At 33.6% G+C, this 15399-nt stretch overlaps 1 protein-coding gene across 1 annotated transcript; it reads left to right on the top strand.

Moving 5' to 3' along the window:
• Window positions 1-6057: 6057 nt before the first annotated feature.
• Window positions 6058-12854, top strand: LOC147384908 (uncharacterized). Its single transcript, XM_086426562.1, has 3 exons — window positions 6058-6664; window positions 8529-8626; window positions 12204-12854. The coding sequence occupies exons 1-3, from the start codon at window positions 6506-6508 to the stop codon at window positions 12646-12648; spliced, it is 702 nt and encodes a 233-aa protein (XP_086282688.1). The 5' UTR covers window positions 6058-6505; the 3' UTR covers window positions 12649-12854.
• Window positions 12855-15399: the final 2545 nt, after the last annotated feature.

Here is a 15399-nt window from a genome sequence, read left to right as displayed (position 1 = left end):
GGTTTTATACAAGGTCCTATCAGAAACATAAGCGGAGAGACACACATCTTGAGTTTTTGTGGAATATAAATCAACATATCCCAAAGAAATGAGTTGAGGTTAATGGCAGGGGACAACCTATTGGCGATGATTAGCTTCTACTTCACATTGTCAAGAACAACCTTCCGAAATCAATTGTTGAGGCTTTTGTTACTATTGGCAATCGTTACAACTTGCTGAACTCTGTAGTCCTAGAACGTTTTGAGTATATCCGGAAGGTACCCATCTTTCTTACACCTATCTTTTCCTGCATTAAGAGTACAGCTGGATGTTGAACTGATGTTTAATTGATACTACAACCTCTTAATTTTGGTTTCTCTTTGAATGAACTATGGACCAATATTTTTTCCACAATTGGAATAGTATTTTACCCTTGACTGAATTTTTTTTTTTTTTTTTTTTTTAATTTTAAATTGTATTCTCATAGATGGGTTGGTGGCAATCTTTTATGATTCAAAGCTTTTATGTTTTTTTATATTAATTCCCATTTAATGAATCACACAATAGGTTATGTTGTCTGCCCACATTTGTGCATTAGTCATTTTATTATTGCTAGGGCCTTCTTGTACCTATGGATCAAGCTAGTGGTGTTGAACTAAAAATATGAATAATTGTAGTGGAATGTTATTTCCGTAGTTTAATACAAATAACAGATGTACAAAACCAAAGATCTATGTTATTTCCACCCTAACTTTGGGGAATTAAAATTCTTACGAGATGAATTTCACATTTTCTTTACTGTATTTAGTTATAATTTTGATTCCATAAACCCTGATTTCATCTTGAGAAGAATTTCCAACATCATTGCTTAAGAAATGACCTTCAATAGGTGATTGCGGGCTCAATATAAAGTTGCAACAATATTTTATGTGAGTACTATCTAATTAAAATTTGTTTGCTTGGTTTGCTAAAATGTTCTAGGAGACTGAGTTGTAAGACTCTTTGGTGAGTACTATCCTTAACATAATAAATGGAGGAAGATGTAGGATTAACATGTGTACGCCTAAACAATGAAAGGAAAGAATCAAAGCATAGCACCTTCTTTGCTAGTTTAAGAGGAGTTCTATTTTATTTGTCTTAGTAGTTGTCTGTAGTTTTTTGTACCTAGTAGTTGTACAATGAAAATGAAACAAGTGTAGTCATGCAAGTTTTTATTCATTTTAATAGGTATATCATGATTGAAAATGCCCTTTAGTTATCTTGGCTTCTTAGTTATATATAAACCTCTACTTGATTTATGGTTTAATTTCATTTTTTATTGGTGCTTGATCAAACATTAATATATGGTTAGGTTTGCCAAATCTTTACTTGATTTCCTCTATCATACTCTCCCACATAATATGGGGATGTCTACAAGATCAATGTGATTGCTGACTGAACTTGACAAGGTTCAAAATAGTTGGAATGTTCTGTGATAGGACATTCTCTCCCTCACTGAAAACACGAAACTCTACATTCATATCTTATAAAGAGCGAAACCACATTTTTGTAAATTACTAAAATTGTGTTGAACGAGTGTTATAATGTTGAGATAATACTTGAGCCAAATCTTTGTAATGTTTGAATGGTGTGTTATAATCTTTAATTGGAAAGAAATAATTTAAGAAATTGGGGTGTAATAAGTAAAAGATGGGGTGCCAATAGAAACACTCTTATTTAAGGCAAATATTTATTGAACTGTTCTTCTTGCCAAAATGATGCACATGGCTTTGTTTTAGCAGACCTGATCATATAATCTTCTTGTTTGATGAATAGTTTGTTATTCTTCTTCGGCTATTAACACTTTCTATTAATGGCTAACTTGAAGGTTGGTTTGCTTACGAGTACACCCAATGTTCACTCTCTTGCATCCTACAGAAGTTTTCGTGACATTCATTTTTATCAATGGGAAACATGAAGTATGGCTAGAGTCTAGAGAGTAATTGTTTGGAGGGGATCTTCGGCCCAACAGTAATTTTCTTCATCTCACCTTCATACCCTCTTCACTACTTAGCCTGATAAGTTACTTATTGTGAAAATCCCATACTAGTTCAGACAGATCTATCAGATTAATAGATTAGATCAACCAACAACTTTGTTCACTTTTGCCTTGGCAAGTTTTAATTAATGTGTTTCAAGTATTTGTAGGATAGTGTAGTTACTGATAACTTTCCTGCAAATAAGTTCTTTAATTACTTTGGGTTGAATCCTCAATTTATTATATCTGAAGAAATACAAGAACGTGCTGCTAGCTTGGGTTTTCCGACAAAGGTGAAGTTTCCTCTTAATGTTTAGTGGTCCATGTGTCTGAATTAGTGCACGATGACTTTGTTTCTTTCACATATTTGGAACTAAATCAAATTCGAGAACCAATTACTACTTCAACTGCTAGCCGACCTTGTTAATGAACCTTTATACACAATCATGTGCAAAGACACCAATAATAAAGTTAGAAATGAATTCAAAGAAATATAGGAGCGGACTCCCATCTACGGACTCCCATCTAAATGAAATGAACTTCATAACCTTATCGAACAATAGTTCAATTTCTGTTAAGCTATTGGTTGTTTTGTTTCGTGAGGTCTTTTCGGTGGGAGTTGATAGTCTTTGTACAAATCCCTTTATATTTTCCAATGTATTGTGCAAAATGGTTTCCATGATTGCTTGTTTATTTGTTTTGTAGTTCTTCACAACTAAACCATATGCGTGTGAGCCCTCAAGCCTCCCACAATATCCTCCAAGCAAGGAAATGGACGTTAAACTACAGGATGAAGAAGTTGGGGATGTTTTTCGAGGTCTCTTGCAATCTGAACAATGCTACATGTAAACTTAAGTTGAAGGTGTTTAGTGAAGCCGCTAAGCTATGCTCAATGGTAATCTTGATTGTATTTCCATCTGATTGGTCCACGTCAAAGTTATTTTGTTTTAATAAATTTATTTTATTTACTACATTTGTTTCAAAACAAGTATTGAAGCTTGAACCTAGCAATGTAAAAGCGCTTTTTCGGAGAGCCGAAACATACATCTCGATTTGGACATAGCTAAGTTGGACTCAAAGAACGCATTTGAGATCGATCCTAATAATGAGTTCTCGATAATTTTAAATTGTAGACTAGAATTTGGATTGGTATTGCATAATTTTTTGATTTTACCTTCTAACAATAGATAATTTACAGCAGGTGGTTCAAAAAATAGTTAGATTTATAAAAGTTGAAGACGAGGGGCACTTGGGTCTTTTCATGATGTTAGTTGGGGTCTAGGTCATCAATTTCAAAATATAGGGGTATCTCCAATATTCAGCAACATGTGAGGGAGCAGGTGTAAAATCAATTTTTTTTTCAAAAGTTCTTATAGTGAGACCTAATACTTTTCAAAAAAAAAAAAAAAAAACCGCTATATCCCTATTTTACTGTAACAACTATCGTTTCCGACTATTTTGGTCTATCGCAATTAAAAAATCACTCCTTTTAAAATGACTTTTTTTACAACTGTAGGAGCAATCGTTTTTGGCGCATTGTGACATAGTGTAAGTGAGGGTACACCCCCGTAGATGGCCTTGAGGAATTAATACTCATATTGGGTATCGAACTCACGACCTATGGGCATTAACCACTTAGTGGTCTGAAACTGCCATTTGGCCAACACCTCGGGGTTATCACAAACCATTGTTCCTTGGGTGTATTTATACTCTAATAGTTCAGGGTGTGTGTCATATATTCTTCGTGTAGTAATGTTGCCTATTTGAACCTTTATTGGTATTCGTATAGCCTTCCCTATTTGTTTACTTTGTTTTCTTGGTCTCGATGGTAACGTCGCTTATTCTCTGATTCCCTTTCATGGGTCATATCTCCCTCATCCAATTTCGGTTGCATGTTATGGATGGAGAAGGTAGTGATTAATTGATATCTACTTAGAATAAAATATAAAAAAATTAATAATTATCCTGATTTCATATCTGGAACTGGGTAATAGTAGGAATCAAAACTGTTCCAAATACTCTAATAAAATTGAAATCGATTACAAGATCCCATATCCACATTTTCAAGGATTAGAATCTAGCCCAATTATAATGGGTTAGGCTGGACTGGACTAAAAACCATTTCATTGACAACCTTATTTAAACGAGCTTATGCCCCGTTTATGTCCAACTTTTAATTCTTCAAAAAATAGATGTTTTTTTGTTTGGGTCTGGGCTCTGGGGTTTGGTTTCGCTCTACTCACAAAAATTCTCCAATAAACACTCCTCAGATGTTCACAAATTGATGAGATACCCCTTGACTGGTTTTCTATGAGAGATTTGTAAAATAGCCAAAATATCCCCATCTTCATTCTCCTCCCATCACACACACACCAAAAGAAAAAGAAAAAGCAAAAAAAGAAGAGGTATTGTATGGAGAAGAGGCTTCAATTACTGTGAACAAGTCATGTAATGGCCATCACTAGAACCATTATTTTCTATCAAGGATGACTTATTGTGAGTGATAATCCCACATTGCCTAGGTATTAAGACATTAGGTCATATATAAACTTGGGGCAATCCTCCCATTATTAGCAGGATTTGTGATGAGTTAGACCCATGGACTTCTACATGGTATCAGAGTGTGTAATCACAAGGATGTAGGAGACACGTTACACGTGAGGGGCAGTGTGAACGATAGTCCGACAGTGCCTAGGTATCAAGATATTGGGCTATGTATAAACTTGGGACAATCCTCACCTAATAAACCGGATTTTTGAGGATGAGTTAGGCTCATGGGCTTCTACACTTATTGACACGTGGAACTCGAACCCAACCAAGAGGTCTCTATATGGGATATTTTACTTCCAACTTCCAATCTTAAAAGGGTGCACATAAGCAAACCCCTCTCTCTGGTAGAAGTAACACTTGGGGGGTATTTAAGTAATAACATCGTTCCAGGCATTTCATTTGTTTACTTCTTATGAATTACAAATCAAATTCAAATTGAAGGGAGAATATGTCATCTTGGCTAGAGGAGACTGATGGTGGGGATATGTAGGTCATTTCATGTATATCTCTCATAAAAGACCACAATATATGGATGTGTGATCAAATTTAAAATGCAAGGGGTGTCCAACATATTCATAATAACTTGGAGGGTTATATTTAAAATAGTGAGCTGCTATTGGCACCCCAACTTTGACTTATTACACCCTTATTAAATTAAAGAAAATAAGTGAATGATCGAGAATACATAAAATTTTGTGTGCCAATACAATCTCTCTCTTTTTGCTAGATTTCAATTTTTGGGTTTAAGAATTTATTTTAGCCTAATGATAATTGTAAATTATTGAAATGGTTTGATCGAGTGTTATAATGTTGAGATTATAATTTAGAGAGATTTTATTGCTAACTAACTTTTGCTAATGCCACCTCAATTCATTTGTAAATCACCAAAGAATTAGCACACATCTTGGATAGAGTGAGCAAAAGTTAGTGTGACAATAAATCCTCTCATAATTTTAGGGGATCTACTCATTATGTGCGCAACTTATGTACAATCTCTCTCCCAAAACATGTTTTTTCAAATTTGTCACTTTTCTAATAATGAATTTGTTGATAAATAATCAACGTGATTGTTAAGAAAGTAAAATTATTGATATTTTATTAATAAATTCGTAGATTATAAAAAAAAATGAATGAATTCACGATAAAAAAATATATATTTTGAAAATTAAAATGAAATAGTGTATTAATATTGAAATCAGAATTTTGTCACATTCAGAGATTGACCCTAATTTCAATCAAACCTTTGTAATGTTTTAATCTTTAATTGGGGTGTGATAAATGCGTTTTGTTATCATATACCTTTTATGTATCGAAAATGCCCTTGAAAAATTCTTTTATTTACTAAAATACCCTTACATACTTATTCCCAAAATGTATTTAGTGAACTTGAACATGTGTCCTAATAAGATCCGAGAAATTAGTAGAAGTAAAATTTGGAGTGCTAATAGTACTTCTCTTATATAGATCCTTTTGTGCTTTTCCATAAAGAGGCGGGAAAAGTACAGGGTACCTCACCTTATCCAACTTTGAGATTTGGATTCAATTATATCCATTAATTACGGTCATTAATGATTCTCTCAAAATCCATCCATCCATCCATCAATCTATGCTTCTTTAAATCAACACCCTCGATTCCGCCATGGTTGCCAGCTTTACTAAGTTTCAGCAATTCGAGAGGACACATAGCGAAAGATTTGACAAAGAGACGATTTCTAGGTTTCTGCAATTCGGGATGACGACAACAACATTAAAGACGAGATCTCAGACTAATTGTTGATTCAACAAGTTCTAGGGTTTATATAGATCGATTTTAGTAATACGAGAGGAAACGGAGTAAGAAAAAGGTATTTTTTTTGGGGGGGGGGTTTTGGTTGTGGGAATTGGAGAAGAGGGAGAGAGATTATGTGAAGATTCAGGTGAATTTGGTTTTTTTTTTTATAGTTTATTTGGGAAGCAATCATGCTTGTTTCAAGTATCCATTTGGTGATGATCGTTACTGGATTCTTGTTGAGTATGATGTTCATCGTGTTCGTCTGTACGAGGCTCATTTGCGCTAGAATCCAAATGAATGCTTCAACAGGACCATTCCCAACAGCTTCTAGATCCAATGTTGGTCGTGTAAGAAAGAATTTCTTCTTCTATTGTTGATTTTGATTTAATTTCAGTGTTGGAATCAGTAAATTTATTACCTTTTTTTTTTTGTTTAATCTTTTGAGTAATAGAAATTGCATCTCTTATTAAATGCTATTGTTGCATGGTAAATGTGGGATCAATGACTTGTTTGATTATTGGAGATTATAATATTCTAAGATACTGGATTAAATAATTTAATGTGGGAATTTATTTTTATAATATTCTAACATATTTTTCTTCTTTGGTTTCGCTGTTGCAAGTATCAGAGTACTCTAATTGATGGTATTTCTGAAAATTCTCAATTGTATTCTGTTGATTTTGTCACAAGTTCAAATTTTTTGAGTTGGGGTGTCCCTCTTTTGTAGAATAGTGTATAGAAAATGAGTTTTTTGTTTGGCTTGGTATATTGTGATAGGTGTCCCGTAGTCTGCATATTAATGCTGGACATATTCATTGTGCCTCCTGATGTAGGGTTGTTGTTGTCTGGGTGGGTGGGTGGGTGGGTGGTGGGTTGGGGGTAAGCGTGCCCTCACAAGGGGTATTTTGGATTTTTGGGTACTCTTTTGTGAGGGGATTAGAGTTTAAAATAGCAAAAAGGCATTTGCCTTCTTACTGTGGAAGCTAGGGACATTTATTGTTTCCTGTGTGTGTGTGTGTGTGTGTGGTGGTGGGTGGGGGTGGGGTGAGGTGTGCCCTCACAAGGGTTATTTTGAATTTTTGGGTACTCTTGTATGAGGGGATTAGTTTAAAATAGAGAGAAGGCATATGCCTTATTTGTGTGGAAGCTAGGGATCTTTGTTGTTGTATGTGTGTGTGTGTGGGGTGGGGGGTAGGCGTGCCCTCACAAGGGGTATTTTGGATTTTTTGGTACTCTTGTGTGTGGGGATTAGGTTTAAAATAGAGAAAAGGCATTCTCCTTCTTTTTGTGCAAGCTAGGGATCTCTGTGGCTGTAATTTTTGTTTTTTTTTTCTATAAGTATAAAGATTTTATAAATATCAAAAGAAGGAAAGTACAAAGGGGGCTGAGCGAGCCTCCAAGAATGAAAGCAAAAATAGAAAAGACAAAAATAAGAGCTTATTAGTTACATAAGCTATCCCATCTAAAAACAAAGTCCTCAAACGAAAATCCGGAGAAATCCTTGTTTAACTTCGCCCAAAAAAATAGCACACCGTATGTGAATTGTTCTCCTTGCTTTGAAACACCCTGTTGTTTCTCGATTCCAATCTATGGCCGAAGGAAGGATAGCCCAAATGTGCCTTTTTCTATTAGAGAAGTCGTTGAAAGCCCAGCCTTCTGACATCAAAAATAAGTTTTTCAGGAAAACCCAACATACATGAAACAAAGACATGAAAGACGACCAAATACCTTGGGAGAAAGATCAGTGAAGAAGGGTGTAATCCACAGACTCTCCATCGCTCTTACAAAGAAGACAAACATTAGGAGTGATCCACCCACGAGAAATATAATGATTTGATCTGAATCTTATCCATGGACTAGGCACACTGCCGAACCACATAAATTCTCGTGCTCTGTGAGATTTTTTTTTTCTTTGTTGCATCATTTTTGTTTGATTTTTTTTTTTTTTTTTTGCTTACACGGTATTCTCTATCTATGTGCATTATATATAGTTTAATCCCATATTTCGCTACCTGAATTATTGCGTTAGAGCTATCTCCTAATCAAAGACTTTCGATTTCATTTCTAGGATTCTTTAGCCCTTATATGTGATATCTGCATGTTTCAAAGCCTACCTTGAACCATCTCAATGTTGTTCACTTGTTTTTGTTTTACATGGAGCAACTCACAATTACCATATGTTTAATCTTCATTTAATTTTCTGTGTAACAGCAAGAACATGGGTTTCATGGTTTGGAGCCTGTTTTTGTGGCTACCTTTCCTACAAAGAAATTTAGCGATGATTTTTTCTCATCTGGTGAAGATTCCCAGTAAGTTTATCTTCTCTTATATGCCTTACTATGCTGGCTGTTGTTTCTTTTCCTTGATAAACTTCAGTCCATTATAGAGTAGGCCCTACAGAGAGGAAAACCTATCACTCAAATAATGTTTATGGGGCTTCAATTCATTCCATTTTAGCTTCCATCTGCAATAATAACCACTTGCGTGGAAACATTTGTTTTGTTCAGATTAGTTTTGAGAAACATGGCATATGGGAACTCTATGATTCATTATACATGTTGTCTAATTGCATTTTTATGTGGAAGTGGAATTCTTTGCTTCAACTCATTGAATAAAAATCAAACCTTTGATGGGAGTAATAGGGTTTCACTACTATCTCTTTCCAGGGATGAAGCTCTATGAGTACAGGGCTTTATGTAATTTCTGGCTTTTGTTTTTTAATATTTAGTACTTAGTCTTTGCTACTTGATAGAGCTGACTGATGTAAGAACTGAAGCTTGCGTATCTCATAAGATTCTAAATGACCAAGAGAATAACATTCCTGAAAAGAAATTCTGAAACTTTCAATAAAATTCTGTAGCGTAAAATGTAAGTAGGATTTGATTTAATATGGGAATACTAAGTTAATTACTGGAAATGACAACATAGTTCTAAGGTATCTCTATTTAGTTATAATTTTCCATCTAGCCCATCTCTCATCACTGCCAGTTATTCTCTTTCCAGTTACGTATTCTCTCAATAGTTATGAATTCATCTGCTAACACGTGCACTAGATAAAGAAAAAAAAGGTAGATAAGGTCTGTCTTGTTGTATTGGATAGAAAAGGTCCGATAAGTGCCTAATATACTGGATGGGTCATGGTACTTCTCCAAAAATGTACTTTGCATCTTGATTGTGGATCTAAGCATTTTGATTTTTGAAGGTTGGAATACCATTTCCATTCTTCTTTTTTCTGCACTTGTCAAAATGGGAACTTAGTATCTATTGGTAAAGAAGTCGATAATCCTTATAGGACAATCTCTTCTGAGTTATTGAACTTTGAGTTTTCCCTTACTTCACTTGATTATAATTAGGTATTCTTTCTACATGAAGTTTATTGAAAATTCTTCAATTTAGAGAAGTTGAGATATTTATTACCAATTGTTGAGTAACTTATTAATATCACTGGAAATAATAATAATAAATGCATGATGACAACACTCTTAACTTATTATATCACAAAATACCAAGGTCTAAAATATCTTCTCAAGGCAGTGTTCCGGTCAAGAGAAATGTTGAGATGGTCTCTACTGAAACATTCTGAATTCGGAACATTCAATGTTTTGAGGTTAATGTTTTTTCAATACTGAAACTGGAATGTTCCGTTGAAACACACCGAAATGGAACAAAACTTTTGACCATGCAAAAACAAGGATAATATATGCTATATGAATAGCAGTCGACACATATTAAAGCAATCGTATGAATAATTGAGAATCTAATAGGCAAACTCTACAAAAAGGTAATGACATTTAAGTAAATATTCTATAATATTATTGATTTTACAGCCAGATTGACCTATGACCATAAATGGGTTATTTGGGGTAGAAATAATGGAAGTTATGGTTTTTCTAAAAATTTATTTTTGATGTGCTTACCCTAAAATCCAAAAAATAACAAATAAATTTGGTATAAGTGCATGTAGGTCCATAAATGTACTACATTTACACATTTGTAATACTAATGGAGCTTAAATGTATGAAAAGGATGTGAAAATACTGGGTAAATGGTTTTTTACTGAAGAGAAATTTCAATATGTACAACTTGAAAAGTGTTTGATTCTTATTTGCGCCCTTGCAAGTTCTTTTTGATTTCACAGAAGATTAACTGGATGTCACTTGACAATCTCCCAAAAGTGAGGAAATGAGGAAAAATGAGGAAAGAAATGCTTTTAAACCCTTGTCATCTAGTTTATAGTTTTGTCGCAAATAGTGAAATTTGTCCAAGTTTTAATTGTAAAGTTCACTTTGCCAGGATATGAATTGGAAAAATCCAATTGCATTTTCCAAAACTTATGTTAATTATGATACGATGATCTCTTCTCTACACCACTCGTTCTTGTTCAAGTACGTATTATTTATATCTATACCCTAGTTTGCTACTTAAAGTAAACAAGTTTAATATTTAATAGAATGGTAAACTATACCCATTACACTTCATGAATGTAATAAATTGATCAAGTTAAATTGAAACTTGCTCGATATGATTCGCTTTGATTTTGAGTTGACTCACTTGACATTAGGTCACCATACAAAAGCTCAAATTACAAAGTTTTGTTGATTTGGTGAGCTTCACAGTAGGTGTTTTTTTTTTTTTTTCTTTTTTTTTTGGGACCACTTAAAAGGATTTTGGCTATGAGAAACTTAGATTGACTTAACTAGTGAGAAACTCAATTTACATGTAATAACAATTTTGTTGACATGTACTAACAGAGGAACTTATAATAACAATTCTCTGGTTAGAGAATTCTTTTTTTTATTATATAGATTTAGTTAATGTTGATGAAACTAAGCTCTTCACACTCTACTTTTATTGTTTTGATGGGTAAACTGGACTTGAACCCATGATCTCAAAGTTGCTTTGCAATGTGTCAAACCAACTCAGCTATGGTTCTCACTCTACTTTGTTTACATGTTTGTTATTAGTTATTATTTTGATGGATGTTAAATTATTCGCTACAACTGTTGGTTAATAGTTTTTTAGTGTTTATTTTGACTTTTGACTTGAATATTTTTGGTTAGTGTCACTTCAATTGTTGGTTAATTTAGTTGAGGTTTACTTAAATATTGTGTGTTATTTTTGTTGCTTGATATTATCTTTGTAATGCTCTCTCTCTCTCTCTCCATTTTGCATGACCTAAAACGTTGTTGTTGTTGTTGTTATTAGTGGTATTTCGCGGCATAAGCCTTGCCTACAATTTTAACAACTATGATAATTTCTTCTAAAACATGTTTCTCGTTAGTTTAATTGAGAAATCTTTACTTGGGTAATTATTTCCCATTGTGTTTGGGACCTCCATCGTTTGGCTAAGACAACTATTTCCTTCCAATGTAATGCCTGTAACCTCATCTAATCAGTTGTCATTATGACTCCCCGCCACGCCACCCCACCCCACCCACACACACTTAACCTCCAATCTACATGTTCATATGGTTGGTAATACTAATAGAATAATTTTTTGGATGGTCATCATCATGGCAAAGAACAAAACCCAATGTATAGTTTGAGTTTTCAACAGGAACTTAATGTGCCTCCACTTCCAACAATGGGGAAGTATATATATATATTCAAGTTCATCGATATTTTAATAGTCCATAATCAACCGGTCAACAGTAAATTTATACGTTCTTATTCTCTCATGCTTGCCAGTCACAATGAATAAATTACTACTTTCAAAGAACATGAACAATTAACATAATGCTTGCAGCATACTCACATGGATGCAATGAATGCTAAATTTAAATTCTTGGTCTTCATTCACTTTCTTAGTCATCTTAGTCATCACTGAATTTTATACTTCAAATCATAATCTATTGCTAATTAAATTGTGCCATCTTGAATTGTCAGATGCACCGTGTGCCTCGCTGAATACCAAGAGAGAGACATACTACGTATCTTACCTTACTGTGGGCATTTCTTCCATGTCAGCTGTATAGATACATGGCTCCAACAGCATTCAACATGCCCTGTCTGTAGGATTTCATTGTGTGATAGAAAACACCAAATGCAACCCATGCTTAGTTCAGTGGTTCGATCTTACAGCATGGATTCCACTGACCCATATTTGTATAATTGGTCGATCACTGGCCATGGGTATTCTTCAAGAGCCATTAATAACCAAAGTATGGAACCTGTTGCGGAGGATCAGTCTGCATCAGAGCTTGTTGCAGCAGAAATCGGAGAAAGCACATCTTCAGCGGAGGATAATAATAGCCAGGTTGGAAAAGATAAAGACTTCCATGACTCACAAACGAGCATGTCGAGAGTCCATCCATTAAGTATCAATCAGTGACAACTTTGTTATGAGTTGCATTCTCTCTTTGAGACTAACCAATTTCTTGATGTTAAAATGAGCATTTCGAGAAAATTGATGTGGAAATTTACCAATACATATGGCAACTTTAGTGGTTTTAGTTGGTTTATGGGGCATTTTGTAATTTCCATTTGCAAAACCAGGATAAAAATTGATTCATGTTTGTTGTTTTCTTTTGATCTCTATATGTTGATTTAAGCTGATTAAAAAGAAAATATGAATGATTGGTTACAAAATATTATTTTTAATATGTATGTATATATTTGAAAACATTATAATTTTTCATATTAAAAACTTCTAGATGATCACAAAATCTTATTTTTAAACATATAAAAAATCTAAATCATTAAAATATTAATTATTATTATTTAAAATTCAATTGACTCGGTCAAGTTTCAAAATATTAAACAATTCATTTGATCTTGCCCGAGTTTTTAATCCACACTTGCTTATATAAGGATAATGATATTAAATTTGGGATCAACTAGCTGCACAGCACCCGTTATTAATTGCACTCCATTACTAAAAAATTCCCATTTGCATTCCAGTTGGATGATTACACTCCAAAAATAATTGAAAAATGTTGCACTCTTTTCCTCGTTGTTTTTTTCTTTTTCCTCGTCCATGCCCATAAAAATTATTGTTGGTTCAGTAATTTTTACAATGAATAAGCAGTCGTTTTTAAACTATGTTTACAAAATTGCACGTTTTGAAATTAATTTGTAAGAAATACTTTGGTTCCAAAGAGAATACGAGCAAAATCAATTTTGAGAAAAATAGAATACGACCAGAGATCATAGACAAAGTAGAGTATGAGTGGAGAATACAAAGCTTTAGAAAGATAAATAAGCTTTAAAACCTAAAAGGTTAGGTATTGAAGTGCAATTGGTACATTAAAAATGCAGTTATAAGAAAAGTAAAAAAAAGAAGAATAATTTTTTCAAGGTTGATGTGCAACCAACGATTTGTTGTGTGCAACTAGTTGGTCCTTTAAAATTTGATGACATAACCATAGTTGGTCGGTGGTCTAATAATTATATTTTTTTTATATTCTTATTTGAGTCTAGAAATTAATATAAATCTAATGAAAGCAGTTATGACTAATGACACTGAAATATATCCAACAAGTGCCCAACTGTCCAACTGCCATGGCCTCACCAACTAATTAAGACGCAAATCTCATTATTAACGTCCAATTCTTGTATAAAAAATTTGGAATCCACGTAACATTTCTCTTTAATTCTGTGAATTTGGTTCACTTTTCTGAGTTTCACCTAACAAATTTGGGTTATTGTGTTGATGAAGTTTGAGGGAAGTTTATGTTAAGATAGTTTAGAAACAACCCCCTTTAAAATTAGTGTTATTAGATTTACCCCCCTTAATCGTAAGTCAACATTAAGTTTTCTCGGTGATTTAAAGGTGAAATTTTGATTTTTTTTTTTTTTTCAAAATAATCTTCAAATACTTAAATTACTAAATCAAAATTTCAAATGGACCCATGTGGACCAATTCAGACCCAACCAGTAATGAAATTGGATGGTTTTTGGTCCCCTTACTCTATACTCAATCATCTTATAAATGGACCCAACCCCATGATTAATAATTACGTCTAGTTCAATATTTTCCTAACTTAGACCCATTCATTAATGGTTGGGTCTGTTTTTGATCCCCCTACTCGATCTAGACTCACTCATCTTATAAATGGGGTGTGATGGATTTTGGCTCAAACCAACCCAACCCGACCCAACCCGAAGATTAATAATTGGGTCTAGTTCAATATTTTCCTAACTTCGACCCATTCATTAATGGTTGGGTTTGTTATACCTTACTGCACCCATACCCATTCCCATGCTATCTCCATATACATTATTATCTGATAAGGCTACATATAGTCGTATAGTTTTAAACTGAGTCAAGTTGGCAACTTGCGAGTCAAATAATATTCCATTAAATTTATAAATATTTAAAAAAAGATTTTTTTAATATTTCAAAAGAATTAGTATTGACTCAGAGAAAATTTAGGATCGACTTGGTTATTTAGTTGACTTGGATAATTTGATAAATAGACTCAAAGATTTTCGTGTTGACTCGGATGAGTGGGCCGATGATACCAATAGATCAAATTTGGTTGTAATAGAGACAAAGAAAAAGAGGACTCTTTACTTTTCTTTATTATATGAGAGAAAAATGAAAAAGAAAGGAAAGATAAGGTGTTTGATTGTTGCCCCCCTTATTAAAGTGAGGAATTAATTGAAGTCTTGATGCGCCAAATTCATCTTAAAATCAATTTCTATTTTAATCACTTTTTTCTCTTATGATGAATTGTATTCTATCTATGGTCCTTGATATTGAGTACTTTGAATTGAACGAAAAATTCAACAACCTCAACTGTTTGATTTAGATAGATTGATACATGATTTGCTGCATTTCACCAACCCAAAATGAATTATACTACATACGAATTGGTTCGTTTCGTACTAATTCATGGTTTGTAGTGCAAAGGCGTGTCTTGTATTCAATTTGTGATTGAGATCCCAATACGTTGATTATGGTGAATCATGTTCCCAAGTACCTCCTTGCCCAATTTTTTTTTGGGACTTAATGGAAATTATTTAAGGGAGGAGAGGAGACAGAAACCGTTTTACTTTATAACCTTTACTCAATGAAAATTTTGAATCCAATACGCAGGAGAGTTTGTAGGTTGTGTGTTCGATACCCAATGTAAGAAAT

The sequence above is a fragment of the Akebia trifoliata genome, chromosome 15 (genome assembly GCF_017979445.1).
Source record: "Akebia trifoliata isolate Shusen 1 chromosome 15, ASM1797944v1, whole genome shotgun sequence".
NCBI lineage: Eukaryota > Viridiplantae > Streptophyta > Magnoliopsida > Ranunculales > Lardizabalaceae > Akebia > Akebia trifoliata.
The sequence above is the reverse complement of the archived record's forward strand: the minus strand, read 5'-3'. Positions and strand labels throughout refer to the sequence as shown.